This window comes from Rhamphochromis longiceps, linkage group LG15, assembly GCF_057381845.1.
Source record: "Rhamphochromis longiceps isolate RC_006_pf linkage group LG15, R_longiceps_female_GT1.1, whole genome shotgun sequence".
Classification (NCBI taxonomy): Eukaryota; Metazoa; Chordata; class Actinopteri; order Cichliformes; family Cichlidae; genus Rhamphochromis; species Rhamphochromis longiceps.
The window spans coordinates 44073333-44100727 of record NC_140571.1 but is presented as its reverse complement, the minus strand read 5'-3'; the positions used below and the strand labels follow the sequence as shown (position 1 = coordinate 44100727).

Genomic DNA, 27395 nt, shown 5'->3' with positions numbered 1-27395 from the left:
CTACCTCAACTTTTGTGTGGACACAGTCGCCCCTGCTAAGACGGTACGGTGTTATCCTAATAACAAACCGTGGGTAACACAGGAAGTCAAAGCTGTCCTCAACATGAAGAAGAAGGCTTTCAGGAGCAAAGTGAAGGAGGAGATGAAAGCAGCACAGCGGGAGGTGAAACGCTGCCTGAGGGAAGCAAAGGACACCTACAGGAGGAAGGTGGAGCAGAAGTTGGAGAGGAACAATATGAGGGAGGTCTGGAATGGTGTGAAAACCATCACAGGCCACAACACCAAGAAAAGCACAGTGGGGGGGACTGTGGAGAAGGCAAACGAACTCAACAACTTCTTCAACAGGTTTGACCAGCCCACAACCCCCCCACCCTCACCTTCACTACAGAGTCCTCTCCCCACTCTCCTGCCTCCCTCGCTTCCCCCCCTTCCTGACACCATGACACCCCCCTCCTCCAATCCCTCTCTCAGCAGCAAGACATCTCCCCCCCTCCCCTCCTCCCAAACATCTCCCAGTGTCACAGTGGATCAGGTCAGGAGGCAACTGAGGAAGCTTCGCCCCAGAAAGGCAGCAGGCCCAGACAAGGTGTGTCCTAGGATGCTTAAGGCGTGTGCTGCTGAACTTGGGGAGCCGCTACAACGAGTCTTCAACCTCAGTCTGCGACTGGGGAGAGTGCCCGCCCTATGGAAGACATCCTGCATCGTCCCGGTCCCCAAAAAGAACCGGCCCAATGAGCTGAATGACTTCCGACCGGTGGCACTGATGTCACATCTTATGAAGACTCTAGAGCGGCTCTTCCTCAACCTCCTCCGACCACAGGTACAACATGCCCAGGACCCACTACAGTTTGCATACAAGGCGGGTGTCGGAGTGGAGGATGCCATCCTGTACCTCCTACACAGAGCCCACTCACACCTGGATGGGGGAAAAGGCACGGTCAGGATACTGTTTCTTGACTTTTCCAGTGCCTTTAATACCATCCGGCCCTGTATGCTTCAGGAAAAACTGAACAGGATGGAGGTGGACCCCTGCCTGGTGGCTTGGATCTCCAACTACCTCACCGACAGACCACAGTACGTCAGGCTGAAGGACATCACGTCTGACACTGTGGTCAGCAGCACAGGAGCACCACAGGGAACTGTGCTGTCCCCTCTTCTCTTCACCCTGTACACCTCTGACTTCTGCTACAACTCTGAATTATGCCACATTCAGAAGTTTGCAGATGACACGGCCATCATGGGGTGTATCTGGGATGATCAGGAAGAGGAGTACAGAAGTCTGGTGAGGAACTTTGTCGCATGGAGTCACACAAACCACCTGCAACTCAACACCTCAAAGACTAAGGAACTGGTTGTGGACTTCGGGAGGTCCAGAGAAGGTCCACTGCCGGTTCAGATAGAGGGGGAGGAGGTGGAGGTGGTCAACAAGTACAAGTACCTCGGGCTGTGGGTGGACAATAAACTGGACTGGTCATGCAACACAGAGCACCTGTACAAAAAAGCCCAAAGCCGACTGTACTTCCTCAGGAGGCTGAGGTCTTTTAACATGAAGCTCCTGAGGATGTTTTACCAGTCAGTGGTTGCTGGAGTACTTTTCTATGCTGTGGTGTGCTGGGGGAGCAGCACAGCAAAGAATGACTCATCCAGGCTGGAGAAACTGATCAGGAGGGCTAGCTCTGTGGTCGGCATGAAGCTGGACACTCTGGTGACAGTGGCAGAGAAAAGGACATTAAAGAAACTGCTGGACATTATGAACAATGCTGGGCATCCTCTGCACACGGCCATAAACAACCAGAAGAGTCTGTTCAGTGACAGGTTGCTTCTCCCCAAGACAAGAACTAACAGACTTAAAAACTCCTTTGTCCCACACGCCATCAAACTGTTTAACTCCTCTCTGGAGGGGAGAGGGAGGGGAAACAGGAGGACAAAGGAGGGGGGAACAACTAAGCTGTAGTGCCTCTTCACCTCACTGTACAATACCTTGTGCAATACTTTTTGTAAATAGTCAACAGACTCAATACTTGAAATGTGCAATTCACTTGTATTTTTATTTTTTATTCCTATTTATTCTATTTATCCCCTTTGTATATTTTATTTATATTTGTTTCTGTATTTATATATGTGTGTGTGTGTGTGTGTGTGTGTGTGTGTGTGTGTGTATATATATAACAATTCTGTAACTGTAACTTCGGTCGTTGCTGTGCTTTTTTTGGAAATCGAATTTCCCAGAGGAACCCACCCGAGGGATTAATAAAGTTCTATCTTATCTTATCTTATCTTATCTTATCTTATCTTATCTTATCTTATCTTATCTTATCTTACCTCTTTTGGACCAACCAAGAGCTTTGTTTTTCCAAATAGGCTCAACTCCAGTTTCGCTTTAGGCTCTACAATCCCACATGCCTCTTTATCCAGGATCTCAGCCAAACTCTGTGCTTTTTTCCCTCCTTTTTGGCCTTTGCAGTGCAAATGTCACTACATAGAGCCTCTTCAAAAGTTATTCTGACCCTGTCTTGGCATTGCTTGCTTTGTTTGTCATTGTGCTGTTTGTAGGTTTTGAATGTATATATAGTTCAGACACTTGTCTATAAAACATTTCACCTGCTTTTTTCCCCACCACATTACTTCTTGATCTTCTCTGCTCACCCACATGCACTTTCTTAGTTATTCCTCACAGCATTTAAATATTCTGTTTGCATTATGCGTTTTTTGACCCAGCCTGAAGTTTTAGTTGCGTTATAAGAGACACTGATCAACAAGAACATTCCTATCAGGTGCATAGGCTTAAACAAATCATAAAGTTGAATCCTGATTGCACTTGTGTTTTGTTTTGTTTTTGTCAATGGAAAAGCGCGATGACATGCGATTGCGGGTCCCGCGAAAATTCGGAAGCAGATTTGCGTCGTGAAAACGCGTGAAACGTGCGTCAGTGTACCGCGTCTGGTGTGTTTGACCCGCGAATAAAGCCACGCGCGTCAGGTTTTGTGTTGCGTTTTGTGCATACGCACGTTACGCGTCTACCGCTCGAGTTGGAAAAATCTGAACTCCAGCGTCAATTCGCGCCGCGACAACCAATCAGGAGCCTGCTGACGTGGCTCTGACCTAGGTCAAAGGGGCAGGTCCAGCCAAAGCCCTTCATTCTTCATTCAATATGGAGGAAAGGCTAATCAACGCGGTAGAAAACAACTCGGAGCTGTACGACACCAGCTGCTTTCTGTACCGAGACAGGAATAAAAAGGACCGAGCTTGGAGGAAGATATGTGAAGAGATCGGGCAACCTGGTAAGTTCATTCATTTCTCTTTTGAAAGTTTTCACTGACACGGGGAAGCCGCACAAAAGCTAGCAAGCCACCGCTATTTTCCCACTGATGTACAAATACCGTTCTGCTTTTATGCATGTTGTCATTTAGGAATATATTTTATTGTTTATTAATAAACAGCACACAGTGGTCCCGCTGTTCATCCGTCACTGCTTTGCTTTTTCGCTGATTTTTTTATTGCACCGTACAGCATTGCATTCTGCAGCCTGATTGACAAATCTGCTCCGTGCCGTGTCTCCTGCGCTTGCCAAATTTATCATGTTTGGTTTTGATAACCATCACGTTCAATAGAAAAAACAGCACAAAAACACCCATAACTATGAGCCTCATTCGGAAATAGACACCTGCACCGCGAGGGGAAAAGGCGCACGAAAGTGGCAGGCAGATGAAGACAAACCGCGGCATATTAATACTTTTACGTTTTGCAATCTACAAAGGTTTGCACTTTGAGAATCAGTTGTGAGAACTGTGACCAATGTTCATGTGTGTGTGGGGAAAAAAGTGTATAAAGTGCGTGGCCAGGGGCTAGTTATTCTGAGAACCCGTGCTGCAGTAAATGAGGGACCACTGTCTACTCTACGATTATTATATCCAACCTGGTAACATTTAATACTGTATTGATAGAACGAACTGATTCTGCAGCAGAGCATCCCCAGTCCCTGAGCTCCTGCTGCTGCACCCACAGGTATGTACAGCAAGCACTGATACCTTTTTAGTCAGTGGGATTGCCTTGTGATCACCTTTACTAAATATCTACAACCAATCTGATTATATCCTGTTTTTGTGGGGTTTTTTTCAATGTTGAAATTAAAATCTAGTAGCAGCCTTCTCATTTCTTTGTGTTTTGTGCTGTTTTACAGGCCCACAGAGGAGGACGGCTCCGAGGCAGATGAGGGACGGGTCCCAGGACGGTCCATCGGTGGTGGAGCTGGCCACCCTGGTGTCCCTGAAGAGGCCACACCAGTCTCCAATGGAGCATTTCCTCCTCAGCCTTGTTCCTGCTCTGGAGAGCAGCTGGTCCTTTTTATTCCTGTCTCTCTGTAAATACTTATATTTTATATATTTATGTTTAATGTTTTTCTGTTTGAGAATTCTAATATTATTTCAAATAAATTTTTATAATGACTAATGTCTCAGTTCTACTACACAGCAAATGTTGGCACACGACTTGACACATGTAGAATTTATTTCATATTAAACTAATGACAAAATATACTGATACAGTGGGATGCAAAGGTTTGGGCAACCTTGTTAATAGACATTATTTTCCTGTATAAATCGTTGGTTGTTACAATAAAAAATGTCAGTTAAATATCATACAGGAGACACACACAGTGATACTTGAGAAGTGAAAAGAAGTTTACTGGATTTACAGAAAGTGTGCAATAATTGTTTAAACAAAATCAAGCAGCTGCATAAATTTGGGCACCACAAAAAAAAAGAAATGAAATAAATATTTAGTGTATATCAATGTGTGTGTCTCCTATATGATATATGGGGTGCCTTTGTCTGGACGTGCTTCCCATCCAGAGCTGCACAGCACAGAGGGAAGTTCCAGCGCTCCTGAAATCCCTCTGTGATGGACCGCCAGTCTCCAGGCAGTGTTGCCAACTCCTCAGTAAGGAAAATCGCTATTGGTTGTCCTAAAGTTGCTAGAAGTCGCTAAATGACGTCATCACCTAATTTGCATAATTGGTCATGCTAATCTAATTGTAACCTACGTTGTTGGAGAGAGAAATAACATCGTGGAAGAGACATAAAGTGAGCAAAAAAACGTCCTAAATGCATTTAGAATTTATTTAGAACCACAAATTAAATTTCTTTTAGCAATTATTGTTTTTTAATGTCACAATTCCAACCCTGCTCCTTTACCCGGGCTTGGACCGGCAAAAGTGACCCGAAATAAGCACTCTGGTGTAGTTACGTTATGTGTGTGTGTGTGTTTAGAAGTAGTTTTAAACCTTGTGATCCACAAAACAGCATAACAGTAAACGGGAGCAGCGGCTTCGCTCATGCACTGTTCATTTGCAGTTTGGACGCACAGGTGTGAACATCTCCTGCAGCTGGGGGAGGACTATCCTCTGCCCGTGAGCGCTTTAGCACGGGTGAGGTGCCCACGGCAGCACCGCTGCTTGTTGAGAGTAAGAGCAACACGCCCTTTCATGTCAAAAAGTCGTCATAAATAAGTCTCCAATAACACCAGAAAAAGTCGCCAGATTTGTCGCTAGTCGCTTTTTAGAAAAAAAAAAGTCACTAAGGGGTCTGAAAACTCGCTAAATATAGCGACAAAGTCGCTAAGTTGGCAACATTGTCTCCAGATGAAGGCACAGCCATGAAGTTGTCCACTAGACCAGCGGTTCCCAAACTTTTTTTGCTGGCCCCCCCTTTGTTTTACAAGAAAAATGTTCGCGCCCCCCGCGCGCACGCACGCAGACATCCTCCAACCACACACGCCCATATTTTGCTCCATTGCGATTTATTTCACACCTCAAACATTTAGTAAACAATTAAGCAAATACAAGTAATCTGCAATAAATTACAGGTGGTAATAAAAGAAACTACTAACTCTTTTACGCTGCGTCCGCACCTACACGGGTATTTTTGAATGCGCAGCTGTTTCGTCCACGTAAACGGCGTTTCCAATCACCGAAAACTGAGATTTTTCAAAACTCCTTTTTTGCGTTTACGTGTGGACGAGGAATACAGAGTTCGTCACACAACATCAAAGGTATGTGCCTTTTTTACGCCACGCTGTGGCCACGCTATTGTTTACATGAGATGAACTGCAGAATGATAGAGACAAAATACTGTTAATCTGACTGTCTGCAGGTTTTACACGCAGTTACTGTCCCTCCATTTACAAAGGCAGAGGCGTCACGGTGTCATTATTTTACATGTAGTTGTTTTTTCCTGTGTAATAATGTTCAACATTGCTGTCAATACATTTTCAAAAAATGCCTCTCTGTGCAAAATGGGTTTAAAAACACAAACAGCTGTGGGATCCTGTTTGTCCGTGATTTGAACAGCCCAGCGCTGCTCCCGACGAAGGGAAAACCAATCCTGCAGGGAGACCTACTTCGGCACTTGTGCAGGTGAAGCCAAAGGGAAGATTTGCTTCACCATATTTTCTAGTCTTTGGCTTAGAATGAAGTTGGTTTGGAAACATATTCAGCTTCATCTCCTGTTTTGCGTTTCTGTGGGCGCCCCGTGCTAGCAGTGTCCAAGTGTTTTGTTCCCCCCCTCTTTTCACCCCGCACCCCCCCTGCCATGGCTCTGCGCCCCCTCTAGGGGGCGGGCCCCACACTTTGGCAAGGTCTGCACTAGACAGTCCCAGATGGCCATTGGTACCTGGGGGGTGATCTGGCTCACCGTGGACACACCGACTCTGTAACTGAATGCTTGGTCGTGAAGGAGTCAGATTTAAATCACAAAACATAAATCTTACATGAGATATATTAGTTATAATATAAAATAGTCAGTTGTGTTTTATTTTAACTTTAACATATCATAATTTGATTGGTAACAACTTTTACCCCTACAGTGAGCCAATCACTCATAATTCCTAAACATGTCAATCAGGTAGGAATGAAGTAAGACATTAATAGAAATAAAGAGTTGAGTGTTGACATGTAGCCCTTTCCTTGCTTAAATCATTGTTAATATTTTTGAAAAATTAATCTGTGATAAGACAGCTTATCAAGATAGAACCATGTAACTAGAGATGAACCAAACAGTTCACAGTTTTATCTAACTCTGTTTTAATAAAGGCTGTGACCCCTGCTATAGAGTCTGACAGCTGCAGGGATTATATACAAATATTCAACTATCCCAGAATCAAACCAGGTCTAAATAAAAAGGAGTGAGTATCACTACAAAGATTAACCCTGTGGTCCTCGTACCAGTTTGATATCAGCAAACACCGAGAGCATACACTGATAGACACCACAGCCATGCTGTCATTGCAAACACAGATAACAGCATAAATCGATTTAAATCGGGACTTGATGAGACCTTCTGAGCATCACTAGAAATATTATACGCAGTCGTCTCTGTACCACAGTTTGCTATCAGTAAACACAGACGGCATTCACTGTTAGCATAGCACATCCATGTTACCAGTGTATAAACGATAGTTTAGCACATATTAGCACAGGTATCAAAAAAAGGACTACCGTATTAAACACTATTACTAACCTCAGGCAGACGGACAGGCGCTCTGCAGGTGGGATTGAGCACCTGTAGTTGGTGTCTAGGCGGGCGATGCTGGGACCAACGCGGGACAGCAGGTCCTCAAACTGGGCGAGTGAAAGACGGCGATATCGCTGAAAGCAGCCGTCGTCCAGGTGCAGCTCCTGGAGCAAATGGTGAAACTCGGGTGACACGGGCGGTTGCCTGGGGCAACATCGTGGTGGGGGGCGGCATCACGGGCATCGGCAAAAACAAATTTAAAAAAATGCTTGTACTCGTGCTGCCCCGACGTCAGCCAGCGCATATTGGGAATGGCATAGGCACCGATCGGTTTTCTATCGCCCATTTGCTGGGAGTAAGGGCGCCCTTCGTTTGCGAGGTGCGCCTACTGCTTGCGGCACAGTGAGGAGAGGGCGGGGCGGCGGGGGATTCACTGGCTGGCTGGAGCAGCATCTAATAACCAACTCGCAAAATAAAACAAAATAAAAACAAAACAACAAACACGAAATCACCAGACATCATGATACAGACTTATAATTTGCACTGATGTTTTTTCGAAATTCTGTACACGAAAAGTGAGCGCGAGCCCTCGGTGCACCTGCTCGCTGCTGAAGTCAAAGTAAACTTTATTGTCATCTCCGCTACATACAGTCCAGTATATAGAGAGACGAGACAACGAGGCTCCAGTTACAGCAGTGCAAGTAAACAAACAATAAATATAAGAAGAGTAAGAAAATAAATATACACTTTAGGACTCAGAGTAAAGGATCAATAACAATTTAAAATTTACAGTTTGATGATTTAAGGTCTCACATACAACCCGTCGAACGGGGAGGAAGACCTGCTGCTTCCAAATAGAGCACATTTCATTCATAATGTTGTAAATCCAAGCCCATCATGTATTCATGATTTGAATCCTGGGTTGTGTGAAATCTCAGAAATAAACCTTAGATAAAGTGAATCTGTGAACTAAGATGTAGGTGTGTTAGGTTATGTTGTGGTGATCCTTGAGTTGGGGGATTTGTGTTCATACTGGAGTGCATATCTGTGTGTGTACAACAGTTTTATGTTAATGTACAATCATTAATATGTTTTGTCTGTGTGTGTCCGGAGGGGGGGCGCCAGAGGGAGTGCTCGCCCAGGGCGCCAAACAGGCTAGGACCGCCACTGATCGTAGTGATGGGATTTCCGGCTGTTTTTAGAGAACCGGCTCTTCAGGTTGTTTTGTTGCTTTAATTAATGTATTATTAACAATAATATAAAATTATGCACAAAAGGAATTACTAATGTAAAAAAAAGTGGTTTTATTTACATATGTTTATACATAAGTATATGCGGTGGCCCCTAGAGACAAAACACGTACAAACTCCAAAGCACATTTCTAGCATGAACTGAACTTCCAAACAGAGCTACTTAGATCACCTAAATTACACAATTGAAAGCATGTGTGTATTGTTTGTGTATTTATACACAAGCACTCATATATATTCAAATAATTAAAAATAAATGTTCATTTACCTGTTACTACCACACACCAAATCCGGTCGTTGGTACTTGCTGGCTTGTGTAGCCACTAGGTAACAAAAGCTCAACACTGCCCCCTAGCAACCTGGAGGACTTCTGTTGTGTTTTGGAGTTTGTATGTGCTTTGTCTGTAGGGGCCACCGTAAATATACTTTTATTTATTCACTCCACATAAAATGTCATAAATAAATCATATAATACAAAAACCAACTAGTCACAGTTCAACTTTTAACTATTTAAATTTTCAGCTTTTTCCTTTTAAACTAATTTAAAGTGAAACAACACAAAACTCTGCAAACCACAACACAATTAAATATAAATTATAATATGAAAACAAAAAGAACATGCACATTCTCTGTCATATGGGCCTGCATGAATAAACTTTCCGAATCCTTTATTTTCTGCAACTGAAAATAGTTGTCGATAATTACTATACCTTTCTAATGTGACATTGTTGTCCCTGGCTCTCTCTCTCTCCCTCCCGCTCTGTTCCTGTGCTACTGAGTGTAACTACCCCCCCTGCCCAGCATAAAGCACAGGGCTCGCGTGCTGAGTGAAGCGGAAAAAAGTGCGAGAGAGGGTGAGAGAAAGACAAAAAAAACCCCACAGTTCGCGAGGTTCACGTCAAAGATCCGGCTCTAAGAGCCATTTCGTTCGCGACCGACACATCACTAATCGACTGTTTCCTGTCCTGCTCATAAAAAGAACACAATTAAATTTATATCCATAAACTTTAACTATGTTTTATACATATTTATGTTTATTTGCACATTGTTGCCTTTCCAGTTCTGCACTGCACTGCTGTTTGATCCCATGTTGTCTAGTTGCTGATCTGTGTCCTTCACCACTGTGTCTTCGGGGCTGATACCCATAGAGACACTCGAAAATGAAATCCTGATACGCTGAATCACTTTATGTGTGAGAGCTGATGAGGCCCACCAATGCACACATAGTCAAGAGCACATCTGCAGCAGTAATTTTTTTATCATAAATATGAGGCTCTTTCTTTTTTGAGAATTTTTAATATATATATATTTAAATATATATTTTTTTAGTTTAAGGGAGCACAGTGAAGCAAGCTTCCTCTTTTCAGAGAAACTTCAGACTGAATTGCTTAAGGGATAAACATGCCAGAGATTCAGTAACATTTCTACATGTTTCAATGATTGTTCAGTTTCTTCGTTCATGTGGTGTCAAACTTGCAGCTCCAACTTCTGAATAAAAAATGCACAGACACCTCCACAAATCCTGATGGAGATGATCTCCTCTATGGCCTGTTCAGGAATCTCTGCAATGAGTTTCACCCGGCTAGCCTGCTTAGATGTACTTCTTAGCGTCAACACCTGAAACATGACCTTAACCTTTTTTTCACAACTGCCATAAAGGAGGAAACTCCAAAAGCAAAAATCAATAACTGCCTGGGGGTTAAAAACATCCACAATCGATCATCTGCAACACTAAAATAAATAAAAATAGCTTTAATATTGTGGAGGTTGTCCTCATTCCACTAAAACAGATGTGGCTCCTTGGGGCAAGTTTCACAGGGTGGAATGGAGAAGTTTAACTTGGTGTTTTTATTTCCTTGCATGTAGTGCTGTGTTTTATTTTTTGATCTTTTATTAGTGTGTAGTGTTTTATTTTTGTGGGGTTATTGCATGCTTTTTGTTTTGATATGTGATTTGTTCCGGGGGGATACTCATTCCACCGCCCCTCCTGATCATTAACCTGACACACCTGGGACCAGTCAGGGTTCGCCACAGCTATTCAATAAGAGGGAGAGAGTAGAGGCATGTGTTACCGCGCTGTTTGAGTGAAGAGTTAGACTCGGGCGTGACCATTCAACATGGCTGAGAGGTGAGCCTTAAGTAAAGCTTTAAGGCGTAAGTTTATACGCCGATAAGTGGGGCTTCCTGTCAAGCTGCGGGGAGCGCTTATAAATTAATTAGGGCCTAGAAATTTGACCGCTATCAGTGAGGGCGTTCCCGAAGCGGGTTGATTGAGCAGCAAGGTGGGCGAACCTGGGCCTTAGAAGCTTTTAAATTAGTCGAAAAGTTAGGTGTACCGGTACTAAGGTTTTGAAGATGAAGTGAAGATGTGATATGGTAATGGAAATATCTTATCTTGGCAGTCAGTAGCAGTTTCTGTTATATAAATGTGTGAATGTATAAATGAAGCGTGTAAAATTGTTATTTGGATGAATGATTAAAGGTGCACATTGTGTTGAGAGCTGATGAAAGTATTGTGTGAATGATGCTACAAAGCTGAGCTAAAGAATGGTGATATGTGTGGGAAAAAAGGTCTGAAAGAGCTCTGCTAAGCACGCTGAAGATTTTGATGTGAATGCTTGCAAATGCAAAGAGCTTAGTATATTTAAGTGTGTGTGTGTGTAATAAGGGGGCATTCTTTTTATATCAACATTTAGCAGAGTTACAGAGGGTTGATAGACTGTAAACACAAAATAAGAGTTCGATTAGGCTGCAGAAACAAATGAAAATATGAGTGAGTGTGGCTGTGGGAGTGTGACGTTGCAACATGAAAACAGAGGAATTAGAGACTTGAATGTATTAAGACATAGCAATGAAAATGATATTAATTAAATGTTTTAGTGTGTCAATACAGGTGGACTCTTCTCAACCTGAAAACATGAGTACAGCGGCAAAATGATAGATTAACAGGATTGGGATGAAAACAGGCTTTGGCTTAGAATTTGACAGCTTCACCTCTCATTCTGTCCTCATCCTGAGAAGAAGCTTAAAGGACAGTCAATCTCCTGATGAAGACAGAAGACAGACAGAACACTGTGTACTTGAAGAGTTAACAGCAGGCAAAAAGACAGTGCAACGGACCTATAACACTGAAGACTCCAGCAGCAGCATGTAAGAAAACACTTGATGGAACATGCACTCTGCACAAGCTGGGAAGTTGAGCAGTGGGATAAACAACTGTGTGAAAGTACTGGACAGCACAAACTCATCAGCAAGAACAACAGCAGACGCGAGAGAAGTCGCTTTCTGTTCATTTAAATATAGCACAATACGCTCAGGAATGCATCTCTTAAAATCCTCTAACAATACTAACTCAGCCTCCCTGGGAAAGTCTATGCCAGGGTGCTGGAAAGGAGAGTTCGTCCGCTAGTCGAACCTCGGATACAGGAGGAACAATGTGGTTTTCGTCCTAGTCGCGGAACACTGGACCAGCTCTTTATCCTCTCGAGGATACTCGAGGGCGCATGGGAGTTTACCCAACCAGTCTACATGTGTTTTATGGACTTGGAGAAGGCATTCGACCGTGTCCCTCGGGGTGTCCTGTGGGAGGTGTTGCAGGAGTATGGGGTGTCTGTCCCATTGCTACGGGCCATTCGATCCCTATACAATCGTTGCAAGAGCTTGGTTCGCATTGCCGGCAATAAGTCGGACTCGTTCCCGGTGGGTGATGGGCTCTGCCAGGGCTGCCCTTTGTCTCCGGTTCTGTTCATAATTTTTATGGACAGGATTTCTAGGCGCAGCCAAGTGGCGGAGAGCTTTCACTCTGGTGGCCTCATAATCTCATCTCTGCTTTTTGCGGATGATGTGGTTCTGTTGGCTTCATTGGGTGAGGGCCTCCAGCTCGCACTGGAACGGTTCGCAGCCGAGTGTGAAGCAGCGGGAATGAGGATCAGCACCTCCAAATCTGAGGCCATGGTTCTCAGCCAGAAAAAGGTGGAGTGCCCACTCCGGGTCGGGGATGAGTTCCTGCCCCAAGTGGAGGAGTTCAAGTATCTCGGGCTCTTGTTCGCGAGTGATGGGAGAAGGGAGCCGGAGATCGACAGACGGATTGGTGCTGCAGCTGCAGTAATGCAGACGCTGCACCGGTCCGTTGTGGTGAAGAGGGAGCTGAGTGTAAAAGCGAAGCTCTCAATTTACCGGTCGATCTACGTCCCTCCCCTCACCTATGGCCACAAGCTGTGGGTAGTGACCGAAAGAACGAGATCGCGGATACAAGCGGCAGAAATGAACTTCCTCCGAAGGGTGGCTGGCCTCTCCCTTAGAGATAGGGTGAGAAGTTCGGCCATCCGGGAGGGGCTCAGAGTAGAGCAGCTGCTGCTCCACATCGAAAGGAGCCAGCTGAGGTGGTTCGGGCATCTGACAAGGATGCCTCCTGGGCACCTCCTGGGTGAGGTATTCTGAGCATGTCCCACCGGGAGGAGGCCCCGGGGCAGACCCAGGACACGCTGGAGAGATTATATCTCTCGGCTGGCCTGGGAACGCCTTGGTGTTCCCCCGGATAAGCTGGAGGAGGTGGCTGGCGAGAGGGAGGTCTGGGCCTCTCTTCTTAGGCTGCTGCCCCTGCGACCCGACCTCGGATAAAGCGGATGAAGATGGATGGAATACTAACTCACGCAGAGCGTCATGGTCACTCACTTTTGAAGCAACGCACCACTTGTCAAAGCGAATCCCCTTTTCTCTAGCAAACTCCACATAAGTTTGGGTTGGCAATTTCTTTTGCTGACGAAACCTCTGCCTATAGGCTTCGGGGACTAACTCATACGCCTGCAAAACAGCTGTTTTAACACACGAGTAGTCTAAAATGCCCTTTAAAGAAAGCGCAGCCACCACCTCTTGAGCTTTGCCGGACAGTTTGGACTGCGACAAAAGAGACCAAATATCACTAGGCCACTGCAACGCGCCAGCGATATGCTCAAACGTTGCAAAGTATGTATCAACCTCAGTTTCTCTAAAAGTGAGCCCTAAAGAAATGCACTTACTGATATCAAAAGCGGACGAGGAGGTGGAACCGGAATTTTCAGCAGAGGCAGATGAGGCATGTGGCTGAGACTCCAGCTCAAACTTTCACAGCCTAACGGCTTTGTCTGCTTCTATCTCCAGCCTTCTTATGTCAAGCTCTTGCTGAGCCCGCCTGTTCTGGGTCTTCTCCTCAGCCTCCAATTGGAGACGTGCCAGCTGCACGTTCAGCCAAACTCCTTCTCTGCCTTCTGAACTCCCAGAGGAGAGTGGATCATAGCGAGGAAGTGTGCGCGGCGTTTTTCCCCGTTCATCCCCCTCGCCATTCCCACTAGAACCATCCTTATGGCCCTCCTCAACTAAGGGAGCTTGGCTTGGCACACCAGAGACCACAGGCAAAACAGGCGCTTGAATCACACCAGCTTCCACCAACTTGTCCACTACTAGAGCTTTCAAATCACACTTACGGAGGGTTTTTGAGACCTGCAGCTGAAAGTGATCCACAATTTGCAGCAAATCATTTTTGCGACAGCTATTAATAAGCTCAATAGATGGGGCATCTATAAAGTGCTGTAAACAAAACACAGCCAACATAGCGCTTAATGTCTAGTGATAAAGCTACTCTAAAACAAACGCCCCTTTTTTTTTCCTCCCCCCCAGGAACAAAGACTCCCTATGATGGATCCCGGACGAGCCCCCACTTATGTTACACCCCGGCTCTGCTAGGTGACAGGGGAGGTAACATAAATGAGCCCACAGACAGGAGGGTCAGATAAAAAAGAAAAACAAAAGGTTTATTACCACAACTGAAAACCGTTAGTGAAACGACTCACTAAGCAATGATGCAATTTAAACAAATAAAAAAACTCATTAATTCAAATAACACAAGAACACCAATCATCTTACAGGCAGCAACTCAAAAACAGAGGTTCAAAAGGCAGCAGTACAAAGGCAGAGGCAGGTGGGACAGTCTACACACGTCTGTTCACATCAACAAGTCCCCCACGAATGAAGAATCCTCAGCCTTTTATACTCCCAGGTAATCGCAGGCAGCCGCGTCACTGGTCCGCTGTGTTCGAGGATCCTGCAGCAGCTAACGGTGTGTGTGGACTGGCACACTCTGCATGCAGTTGGGCAGGCATAGGTCCCTGGCCAGCCAATCACCTGTGAGTCCTGGCACGCTTGAATTTCCATACAGGAAGGCGGGCCCACATGAGGACAGGGGGCGTAACAGTAATGTAACTAAGTTACTAATTTAAAGTAACTTATTCAACACTAGGTAAAACTACCTTTACCGGTTACTTCAATTACTGCTAACAAACAATAATAATATTATTAATTAGAGTAATAAAGAGAAACGAATGAGCAACAGCTTTGTTTGTTTGTTTGTTTGTTTGTTTGTTTGTTTGTTTGTTTGTTTGTTTGTTTGTTTGTTTTAATGGTGACACCAAGAAGAAAACTTGCTGTCATCTCACAGATCCTGTGTTTTTTCTGTCAGTCCAGATTTTCATAGTTTGATCTCTCAGGTTTCCCTGTTCCCAGTATTGATTAATGATCGCATTAACAATGTGTCATTTTGTCAGCCATTTTGAAGACACTGTACTTTTTACATTTCCAATATATTTTACATAAATCCTTTTTGTTTTGTATTTCCAAAGCATTCCAAATTGTAACTTTCTGCTAACATTAATCATTTGTTGTTGGTTACTGTTAAAGAAAGAAAAAAAAAACGGGTACCTGTTGTGGTGGATGTGGATTAATGTTTTTACTGAAAAGTCAAATGTACTCTGGAGACGTTTATTCAATATAAACAAGATTAAGTGTCAGGCTTAAATCCCCCCACTCAGCTGTGGCTTCTGCAGTAAAGAAAGCTTTAATAAGGCAGAGTTACATTTGATCATTTCTTCAACAGGAGCAGAAAGCATATAGTGAAAAGGATGAGCAACTCATCTCAGTGTGATGAGTGTTTCATTTTGTCCTTTTTAATTTATGGACTATACACTCACTGTCCACTTTTCAGTAAATGGACAGACTTCATTGCGCCTTCAAATTGTCCTAATTCTTTATGGCATCAATTACTTAAGATTCAAACAAATTTTAGCTATCTTCCCCACAAAAAAGGAAAAAGGACAAAGCACAAAGTGTTACCAGAGATACAAATACATTTTTGCATGATGCAAAAATCACTCACCTAACATTTTTCTGAAATGTAAGTAGGACCGTCTGTAAGTCTGAGTTTGTAGAGTGAAGACAGAGACACGTGAGCGGCTGGAGGCAAAGGATACTTTAAGTATACTGAAACATCTTCATTTAAACTAACCATGAATGATCATGTCATCACAAAGCAAAGGTGAATCTTTCACAAACAAGTGTAAACACCACAAACAAAAATAAGCATTGAAGATGTCACCAATTTAAGTTGCTATTGACATGAAACTCACACCAGAGGAGTGAGTGTGCAGACGCTGGTAACAACCCAGTATTAAAGTATACAGTATTAAACTACTGAACACAGAGATGCAAAAAGACATGGAAGACTAGACACCAGCTGGAATCTATGAGTAACTAGAAATTATTTCTGGCTGGGCCATTCTAAGAGCTTGATTTCTTTCTCTGAAACCATGATGTCCCCAGCTCCAAACTTCACTGTTGGTATGGTGTTTTGGGATGATATGCTGTGCCTTTTGCCTTCCTGACATGATGTATATTATGGCATCCAGAGAGTATTTATATAGCGCCAAATCACAACAGCAGTCACCTCAAGGCGCTTAATATTGTACAGTAGATCGTACAATAATAAATACAGAGAAAAACCCAACAATCATATGACCCTCTATGAGGAAGCACTTTGGCGACAGTGAGAAGAAACAGGAAGAAACCTCCGGCAGAACCAGGCTCAGGGAGGGGCGGGGCCATCTGCTGCGACCGGTCGGGGTGAGAGAAGGAAGACAGGATAAAAGACATGCTGTGGAAGAGAGACAGAGATTAATAACAGATATGATTCAATGCAGAGAGGTCTGTTAATACATAGTGAGTGAGAAAGGTGACTGGAAAGGAAAAACTCAATGCATCATGGGAATCCCCCGGCAGCCTACGTCTATTGCAGCATAACTAAGGGAGGATTCAGGGTCACCTGGTCCAGCCCTAACTATATGCTTTAGCAAAAAGGAAAGTTTGAAGCCTAATCTTGAAAGTAGAGATAGTGTCTGTCTCCCGAATCCAAACTGGAAGCTGGTTCCACAGAAGAGGGGCCTGAAAACTGAAGGCTCTCCCTCCCATTCTACTTTTAAATACTCTAGGAACAACAAGTAGGCCTGCAGAGCGAGAGCGAAGTGCTCTAATAGGGTGATCTGGTACTACAAGGCCATTAAGATAAGATGGGGCCTGATTATTTAAGACCTTGTATGTGAGGAGCAGGATTTTGAATTCTGGATTTAACAGGAAGCCAATGAAGGGAAGCCAAAACAGGAGAAATCTGCTCTCTCTTTCTAGTCCCTGTCAGGACTCTTGCTGCAGCATTTTGGATTAGCTGAAGGCTTTTCAGTGAGTTTTAGGACTTCCTGATAATAATGAATTACAGTAGTCCAGCCTGGAAGTAATAAATGCATGAACTAGTTTTTCAGCGTCACTCTGAGACAGGATATTTCTAACTTTAGAGATGTTGCACAAATGGAAGAACGCAGTCTTACATATTTGTTTAATATGTGCATTGAAGGACATGTCCTGGTCAAAAATGACTCCAAGGTTTCTCACAGCGTTACTGGAGGCCAAGGTAATGCCATCCAGAGTAAGAATCTGGTTAGATACCATATTTCTAAGCTTTTCAGGGCCGAGTACAATAACCTCAGTTTGATCTGAATTAAGAAGCAGAAAGTTAGCGGCCATCCAGGTCTTTATGTCTTTAAGACATTCCTGCAGTTTAACTAATTGGTGTGTGTTATCTGGCTTCATGGACAGATAGAGCTGGGTGTCATCTGCATAGCAGTGTAAATGTATGCTATGTCTTCTGATGTCTGTGAAGGTTCTCAGTCATCCAGGTCATCGTAGTCTAAGGAGCTTGGAAAGAAAAGCGTCTGGACTTGATTAAGTTGCTTGAAGACGTTTCACCTCTCATCCAAGGAGCTTCATCAGTTCTAAGGGTCAACTGGTGGGGAGTACCGGATTTAAACCCAGTGGGAGTTTCCCCCCAAAGAGGGACAAAGGACCCCCTGATGATCCTCTATCTAATCACATGAGCCGAGGTGTGAAGATGGGTGTGGGTCCCAATCAGCCAGAGTTTCGGGTGTGTTCATTGTGAAACCTGGCCCCACCTTATCATGTGATTTCCTGAGGTCAGATGGCCCAGGATGTGAGTGGGCGTTAAGGCGTCTGGGAAGGATCTCAAAGCTGGATTATAGATGGCAGAGAGTTGGTGTCGTAAACCCCGCCTCTGTTCAAAGATGGTCGCTCACAGTGGACATAGATGGCTTCTTTCACTCCTCTTTCAAACCATCTGTCCTCTCTGTCCAAAATGTGAACATTGGCATCCTCGAAAGAGTGACCTTTATCCTTAAGATGCAGATGGACTGCTGAGTCTTGTCCTGTGGAGGTGGCTCTTCTGTGTTGTGCCATGCTCTTGTGAAGTGGCTGTTTGGTCTCTCCGATGTAGAGGTCGGGGCATAAATGTTCGTTATAAGGTTTTGTGTTATTTAGTACTGATTGAAACTTTTCCATTATGTAATTTTTAACTGCTGTAGGATGAAACTTTTAATCCATTCATCAGGTTATTTTTTTTAAATATATATGTTTTTGATAAGATTTATGAGAACATCTGTTATAAATATTTAAGTCCTTTTTTTCTAAAAAGTCTGAACTCATTATTACAGGTATAAATGATGTTGAACGTATGTTACAGTTACTTCCTAATTTTTTAATCATAGGTATATTTTAGAAATATTCATGATAAAGTATCGTGTGGTGAACAACACAAATTTTAATACTTAATAGCAAGTCTGAAATTCAAGCCTGACATGTAGTAAACAGTCTGCCGCTTTAAAATTCATGCCATGAAGTCAGTTTTCTAAAGTAAGTTTTTTTATTTATTGGCTGCTGGAGGCAGAAATTCACATTTGTACACATACACAGTCATATCATTTCTGTATCAGCTCAACTTCATCAGTTAGTACCAACAACATGCTAAAGAAACACAAGGAGAGAGGGATAATAGTGATGTAGAACTATACGAAGCATCCTCTTTATTATTGTCATTTTCTATCTTTAGTTCATCCTGCAAATTAACATTTTAAAGCCTGTAGCATATCTAAACAAAAATGTGCTATAAAATAATGAGAATGTTGAAGATAGAGCATCTAGGTATGAGGAAAAGAGGAAGACCACAGAGGAGGACATGCAGAGCATTGGTGTGGACTAAATAGGACGACAGGGTGAAGGATCCAATGTGGTGACTCCTAAAAGGAACAGCCGAAATAAAAATAAAAATATGTTGGTGTGTTACTGCCATTTGTCAGTCAGCAGAAAAATGTAAAACTTTCCGTGCGATTACATCTTATCAAGGTGACTCTCACAGCTCTTACATCTTGTAAATATAATTCACACTCTGCTTTCAGGCAATCGGGGCTGAGCCCTGCATCCAAATGTCAGCTCATTAGCTGGATGGTTTCACTGGCACTGTCTGTCACTGACTAATTACCTTCCTATTAGTTTATTAGGTGTGTTCTCCTCTTAAAAGGTGGTCCTAATTAAAAGTCTGCAATGAGCCTGGAGTTGACACTTGCTGTTTCTTTGCTCGTCCTTGGTGTCCTGTTTCACAAACTACAAGGAGTAACATTTTTGGATTACAGGGGAAGACAAAAAGAAAAATCCTTCAATTGTGCTTCTACCCAAAAACTGAAAAGAAAAGATTTTAGAGTTGCCAAGGCCTCTAATGTTTATATAAAGAAGGCCTCCTTTTTCTCTGTCACCATAATAGAGGCTCTGAAAAAGTATAATTAAGAATAGAGCAGTGCTAGTCTGTTATTTAAGTCAGAAGATTTCAAAGGTTGTTTTGGAGCTCTCTGACACATTTTATTCTCCTCTTTATGAATAGGAGTAAAAGTGAAGGATTTTAATTCAATATAGTGTAAATGATTTTCAGCAGTTCTGAATGCTGTTCATACAGTTCAACCCAGCCATGAAAGCCCGATTTACACTAACTCAACTATCTCTGTGTCTATTGTGGCTCACGTGATTTTTAGTTGTCTGTACCGGCAATTTCATTTCATTTCATTTTCATTTCATTTATTTATTTATTTCACACTTGGTACAACAATTCAAACAAACCAACCACACTTTCTATCAAAAAGCACTACAACCATGTGTGAAAAGGAGCAGGAAGAAGAAAATATTCTTATTAAACCCTGCCCCCTATCTACAATCCAATTTATATTACAAGTGGGCACCAAAAATCAGAATCAATCAGAATCAGAATACTTTATTCATCCCGAGGGAAATTAGGGGTTACAGCAGGCAGCACGCTAATGGCGCATGCGCACTCACAAAGGAACCTTCTGACCAACTTTACACAAACATCACATTGGGGAGACATGTCAGAAAGGTAGGCTGATAGGAAAAAAACAACGAAAATACACTACATGAGGTAAGAGGAGGAGAAAAAAAACTCCACTCAGACTGAGCTCCTGGTGGGAGAACAGTTTGATAACAGAAAAAACACCTCAGCACAAAAGCACATGACTATCAATACACCATAGAAACACGAGACAAGCAACAGGGGCGGGTAAAGGGTAAGAGAGAGCCAGCGTAGACAGCGCATCCGGTCCTGCAGCATCTGCGCTGGTCCAGTTGACTGCTATCATCCCCGGTAGGGCACAAGCATCGAAGGCGTTGGAAAGGGAGGGGGATGAGTGAGTGCTTGTCAGTGTAAGTGTGTGTGTGTGTGTGTCCAGAGTTCAGCGGAGACAGTGTCCTTCGCACTATCAGGCTAAGTAAACAGTCTGCCAGCCAACCCAGGTGGCTGGCAGACTGTTTCAGGGAATCAGGGAACAAACTAACATTAACATTTATCTCCGGTCCTAACCCAAACCAAACAACAAATTTACAATCAGAATATACCACTCCACATAATAACAAGGAGAAAAATAAAATTAAAATAAATAAAACAAAAAATTATAATGGATCCTTAATCAGATCATAACGAGAAAAACTTCAATTTATACCGTGCTGACTCACAAGTCATTTTCAAGGCCCTACAAGATTAGAGAGACAATAAGGGATCAGATGTCTTCTTCTTTGATTTTCTGACTCTTTTTGATTTATTTCAGTTTTGCCTGCTTTCTTCTGTACAGGGCATCTTGCTACTGCCACCTTATACTTTCTACTTATGTCAAGATCCACAGCCATGATGATATACACATGTTAGTCCCAGCTGATGGTTTGTCATTACCAGGGTGTTACAGAAGAAACATCTCACGGTAGCTAAAATCAGTGAGCTCTCTCAAGACCTTTGCAGCACTGATTTCAGACAGGAACAGGAATTGTCAGAAGAGTTGTCCAAGAGCCAAGGACCACTTATGGAGAGAGCTAGAGAAAGATCTGGCATCAGCAGGTAACAACTGTTTTGGAGAAAACAATAAATAATGCAGCTGCCGAGACCTGCATGCATCACTCAAGTCTCCATTGCTGAACAAAAAGCACGTTGAAGCACGTTTAACATGTGCTAAACAACATTTAGACAAAGCTGCAAAATATTGGGAGAATATAAGTCTGGTCAGATGAGGCACAGATTTAATGTTATAATACACATCAGTTGTGCAGGTCAAAAGACACTGCATATCTCCCCAAAAACTCCATACCAACAGTGAAGTTTGGAGGTGCGAACAACATGGTGTGGGGCTATTTTTCACCATATGGTACTGGGACGCTTTATAACTTTGAAAGGACCTTGATAAAAAATCTGCTGCCAGGATGATAAAGATGAAATGAGGGTGGATTTTTCAGTAAGACACTGATCCCAGACACACGTTCAATGAAACTCACTTGGTTTCAGAGAAATGAGGCAAATAGAATGACCCGGCCAATCAGCTGACCTGGATACAAGTGAAAATCTATGGAATGAACTAAAGATCTATAGGACGTGCCGATGGAACCGTCAGGAATACTGATTGTGCGAAAGAATCGGACAAAATCCCACCTGATCAATGCTACTTGTTTCTCCATACCTGTGGCATGTCCAGCGGGGTGGCCTGGGAGGGCACAGGCCACCCCCCCAACCAGACTGGCCACCCCAGGTGCCACCCCGAATCAAATGTGAAATGTACGATTATGTTTTCGCAGTGGAGCTCAGGGATTCGAGTGCAAGTGAATGCAGCATCGGCTTGTGCACTATGAGCATTACGTTAGCAAAGGAAGGAGAGCCAAGCACGAAAGACAGCACCGCAGAAAACAGTTTTTCAGTGAAGGAAAATGAGGAGAGAATAAATGTCCCGCTAAGTAATATTAAGTTTGTTGAGTTTAGTAAACTTTGGCGAAATTAGAATACCAAGGAAAAAATAACACTCAAAGAATTATTGCAACCGTCAAATATTTCAGACAGTAGGCTGCTGAGGGGAGCTAGCACAAGAGTTATGAGTTATAAGATATAATCCAAGTCGTAACATTGCTGTGTGGAGCTGCAGATTTGGTTGCTTAATACTGGCAGTGTCACCATGCCAGCTGACTGTACTTCAGTGTTGTTCTTTATACATCAATAAACCAAAGTTTACCATGAGGCAGCACTTACACTACACTGTGCGGTTTAGCTAATTTCTCTCATTACTTATCCTATCTTCCAGCTCCATGTTATGAATAGAGTGTAAATCACCCCTGTGCCATGTTCAATGCAGGGATGTGCAGTTCTGGTTCTCAAGGCTCCTGTCCTCCTGGTTTCAGATGTTTCCATACTTCAAAACAGCTGATTTAAAGAATCATTTACAGACTTGTGCACAACTAGGTGTTTGGGGATTATTTGATTTAAACTGGCTCTGTTGGTATAGGTAACATCTAAAACGTGCAGGATAGGTGTCCATGAGGGCCAGAATTTGACATCCCTGACTTCTAGTCAAGGTACATACATCAGGAAAGTTGTTGTATTGTGACATAAGTTTTTGCTTTATTACTTCAGGGCCAACCAGTAGAGATAAAAGAACAGAAAAGATCTCAAAATATTGAGAATTTCTTCCTTAAGAAGGCTAAAATACAACCAGAAGCAGAGAGCTCCTTTTTTCCTGTTTCAAAATCAAACACCAGTTTGTGAGAAGAGTATCTTCTTTTTTTAATAGGCAGATAAAGTTTTGCATTGGCATTGGCTAATTTGCCAGTTGTATGTTAAAAATGTTCATATTTTAATATTCAAAACTGTTTTTGCATCTAGGAGCTGTCGTCACCAACAGAGGCTTTGAATTGATTAAATATTAAATAAACGGTGCCGTTTCTCATTATTATAACTTATTTTGTGGACATCTATAATTTCATTTGTTTGCATGTGTAGATTGGTTGGGTTGTTACCAACATCTGGAGACAATTTCACATCAATACCACCTTTAGTAATATGTTTACTTCAGAAATTGGTGATATGTCTGTTTTTGTTCATTTACAAATAAACAAATTGGAGTCTATTACAAACATATCATTTAGATCACTGTGGTGCAGAACCTGTAATACCTGCAGTGTGCTATCAGAATCAGAATACTTTATTGATCCCTGGGGGAAATTATTTTTTGTTACAGTGCTCCATTATAAACCAACATTAAGACAAGACAGACAATACACTAACTAAGAATAGTACAATATATACATATATATACATACATACATACATACGTCACTCATAAATAAATAGCTGGAAAAGAAACATGTGTAGTTGTAGCAGCAAACAGTGTGTTAAGTGGATGCGTTGTACAGGGAGCCACAGGCAGGGAAGATTTCCTGTGTGGTTCAGTGGTGCTTTTCGGTAATCTCAGTCTCTCACTGAACGAGCTCCTGTGACTGACCAACATGTCATGGAGTGGGTGGGAGGTGTTATCCAACATTGTCTTTATCTTGGACAGCATCCGCCTCTCCGACACCACCTTGAGGGAGTCCAGCTCCATCCCCACAACATTGCTGGCCTTACGGATTAGTTTATTGAGTCTGTTGGCATCTGCGACCCTCAGCCTGCTCCCCCAGCATGCAACAGCATAGAGGATCGCACTGGCCACAACAGACTCATAGAAAATCCTCAGCATTTTCCGGCAGATGTTGAAGGACCTCAGTGGCCTCAAAAAATAGAGACGACTCTGGCCCTTCCTGTAAAGTGCTGTGGTGTTTTTAGCCCAGTCCAGTTTATTGTCAATGTGTACTCCAAGGTATTTATAGTCCTCCACAATGTCAACACTGACCCCCTGGATTGAAACAGGGGTCAAGTGTTTCCTGGTCTTCCTGAAGTCCACGATCAGTTCCTTGGTCTTTGCCACGTTGAGCTGCAGATGATTCTGCTCACACCACGTGACAAAGGAGTCGACCACAGCCCGGTACTCTGTCTCATCATCCCTGCTGATGCATCCAACCACCGCAGAGTCATCAGAAAACTTCTGAAGATGGCAGGTCTCTGTGCAGTGGCTGAAGTCTGTGGTGTAGAGGGTGAAGAGGAAGGGGGAGAGGACAGTCCCCTGTGGTGCCCCTGTGTTGCTGATCACCTTGTCAGACACACACTGTGGGAGACGTACATATTGTGGTCTTCCTGTCAGGTAATCAACAATCCAGGACACCAGAGAAGCATCCACCTGCATCGCTGCTAACTTATCACCCAGGTGGGTCGGCCTGATGGTGTTGAAAGCACTGGAAAAGTCAAAAAACATGACCCTCACAGTGCTCGCCGGCTGGTCCAGATGGGTGTAGACACGATTGAGCAGGTAGATGATGGCGTCCTCTGTTCCGAGACGAGGCTGATAAGCGAACTGAAGGGGATCCAGATGTGGTCTTACTATGGGTCGCAGCTGGTCCAGGATGAGCCTTTCCAGGGTCTTCATGATGTGGGAGGTCAATGCCACGGGCCTGTAATCCTGGGGGCCACTGGGACGTGGCGTCTTTGGTACAGGGACGAGGCATGATGTCTTCCGCATCACCGGGACCCTCTGCAGACTCAGACTCAGCATAAACAGTTTATGAAAGACTCCACACAGCTGGGGGGCACAGGTCTTGAGGACGAGGGGACTCACTCCGTCTGGTCCAGCAGACTTGCCTGAGTGAAGTCTCCTCATTTGCATCTCAACCTGGTATTGAGTGAAGGTGATGGGTGGGGGAGGGGTGTCAGGAATCTCACAGGAGGCAACATGTGAAGAGAGAGGCTGGCACAGTGGTGTGGCTCTGGGTTCCAGGCTGACTACAGGTGAGGTTGTGGGGGTGGGAGCAGACACTGTGGTGTCGAATCTATTGAAAAACAGATTCAACTCGTTGGCTCTATTCTCACCTCCCTCAGCTCCCCTGCTGTTGGTTGGCCTGAATCCAGTGATGGTCTTCATGCCCCTCCACACCTCTCTCATGCTGTTCTGCTGGAGTTTCCACTCCAGCTTCCTCCTGTAATTGTCCTTAGCCTCTCTGATCTTGTCCTTTAGTAACACCTGGATCTTCCTCACCTCCTCTTTGTTGCCCCCTCTGAAAGCCCTCTTCTTGTTGTTGAGGAGGGCTTTGATGTCCTTAGTCCTTATAATCTCTGTAATGAAATATTGTGGTCAGTAGTACTGTAGACTGCATTGAGGTCTAGCAGGACAAGCATATAAGCACAGAAATGAGTCTCAGAGAAGATCCTTTGCAACATTCAGTAGTGCTTTTTCTCCCCTGGTTATTAAAAATGCAGAATTTCATCATCATCATCATCGTTTATTTGTATAGCACTTTAAGAACACACCAGGCAGACCAAAGTGCTGAACAACACAGATCAAAACAACAACCAAATTAAAAATACCATAAAATCATTACAAACAATAAAATAAATAAGAAGGTGTCAGTTTCCTACAGAGTTAAAAGCCAGGGAATAAAAATAGGTTTTCAATCTGGACTTAAAGACCTGCACTGATGACGCTTGTCTAATTTGGAGGGGAAGGTTATTCCAGAGCATCGGAGCCGCAATTGAAAAGGCACGGTCTCCTCTGCATTTCAGCCGCGACTTAGGGACCGACAGCAGCAGCTGCTCAGCTGAACGGAGCGAGCGAGGAGGAACATGTGGCTTCAGCAAGTCAGTTAAGTACACAGGAGCCAGACCATTTAAAGATTTAAAAACCAATAAAAGGACCTTAAAACGAACCCTAAAATCAATGGGAAGCCAATGCAAGGAAGCCAGAACCGGAGTGATGTGATCGAATTTCCTACTACCGGTTAAAAATCGCGCCGCCGCGTTTTGCACTAACTGCAGGCGTGACAAGGTGCCCGACCCGACCCCTATTAAAAGGGAATTACAATAGTCCAGACGTGAGGTGATAAAAGCATGAATAAGAGTTTCCAAATTGGGTTTGGAAAGGAAAGGCTTAACCTTCGACAGGCGTCTGAGGTGATAAAAAGCTGATTTTACCACCCCACTTACATGACCTTCAAAAGTAAGCGCAGAATCAAGTTTAACACCAAGATTAGTGACTGAACTTTTCAGATGAGAGGTCAAATCACCAAAATCAACATCTGGAGAATCAGTAGAACGATGCGGGCCATATAAAATTGCTTCCGTTTTGCAACCATTAAAATTCAAAAAATTATTTGCCATCCATAATTTAATATCGCTAAGACAGTCAAGCAGTGATTGACATGGGGAGGTATCCAAATGACTAAAAGGTAAGTAAAGCTGACAGTCACCGGCATACAAATGAAATGACACTCCGTGTTTACGAAAAATCGCACCAAGGGGGAGTAAATACAGCGAGAAAAGTAATGGCCCAAGGATAGATCCCTGGGCACACCCCAAAGCAGAGGGGCCACAGAGGAAGCGGCCAACCCCAGCTTGACACAAAAACTCCTTTCGGAAAGATATGATTTTATCCATGACAATGCCAGATCAGAAATTCCCACACAGTGATGTAAGCGGGAGATCAGCAGGTCGTGGTCCACTGTGTCAAATGCAGCTGTCATATCCAATAAGACAAGCACAGCATATTTACCACGATCAGTAGCAACAAGAATGTCATTCATAACTTTAACAAGAGCTGTCTCCGTACTGTGAAAGGGCTTAAAACCAGATTGGAAAATTTCAGACAATTGCGAGTCGCTCAAATAATCCAACAGTTGGGTATGTACAATCCTCTCCAAGATCTTGCTTAAAAAGGGAAGTTTGGAGATAGGTCTAAAATTTGACATAGTAGAACTATCAAGGCCAGGTTTCTTAAGTAAGGGGTGTATGACTGCATGTTTAAACCCACTAGGAACTTGACCGGTTAACAGACTAGTATTGATAATTTTCAGGATATAAGGTCCAAGGATGGGAAATACTTTTTGGAGAAAGCGGGGAGTAACAACATCATTTGGGGAGCCACAGGGCTTAGCATGTAGCACCAACTCCTCTAAGTCACGCAGAGAAATCGGTGCAAAAGCAGGGAATAAGCTTGAGCAAGGAGAATGCATGGCCGGATCAACAATAGGTGGAATCAGA

General features: G+C 43.5%; 2 protein-coding genes across 1 annotated transcript in view; one reads left to right on the top strand and one right to left on the bottom strand.

Moving 5' to 3' along the window:
- LOC146653298 (uncharacterized) overlaps window positions 1-27395 on the top strand; it is a 286034-nt gene that overhangs the window by 135406 nt on the left and 123233 nt on the right.
- LOC146653300 (uncharacterized) overlaps window positions 13862-27395 on the bottom strand; it is a 76092-nt gene continuing 62558 nt past the window's right edge. The window contains exon 4 of the mRNA XM_085382628.1: window positions 13862-14202. Coding sequence (XP_085238754.1) covers window positions 13862-14202 — 341 coding nt within the window. The remainder of the gene's footprint in view (window positions 14203-27395) is intronic.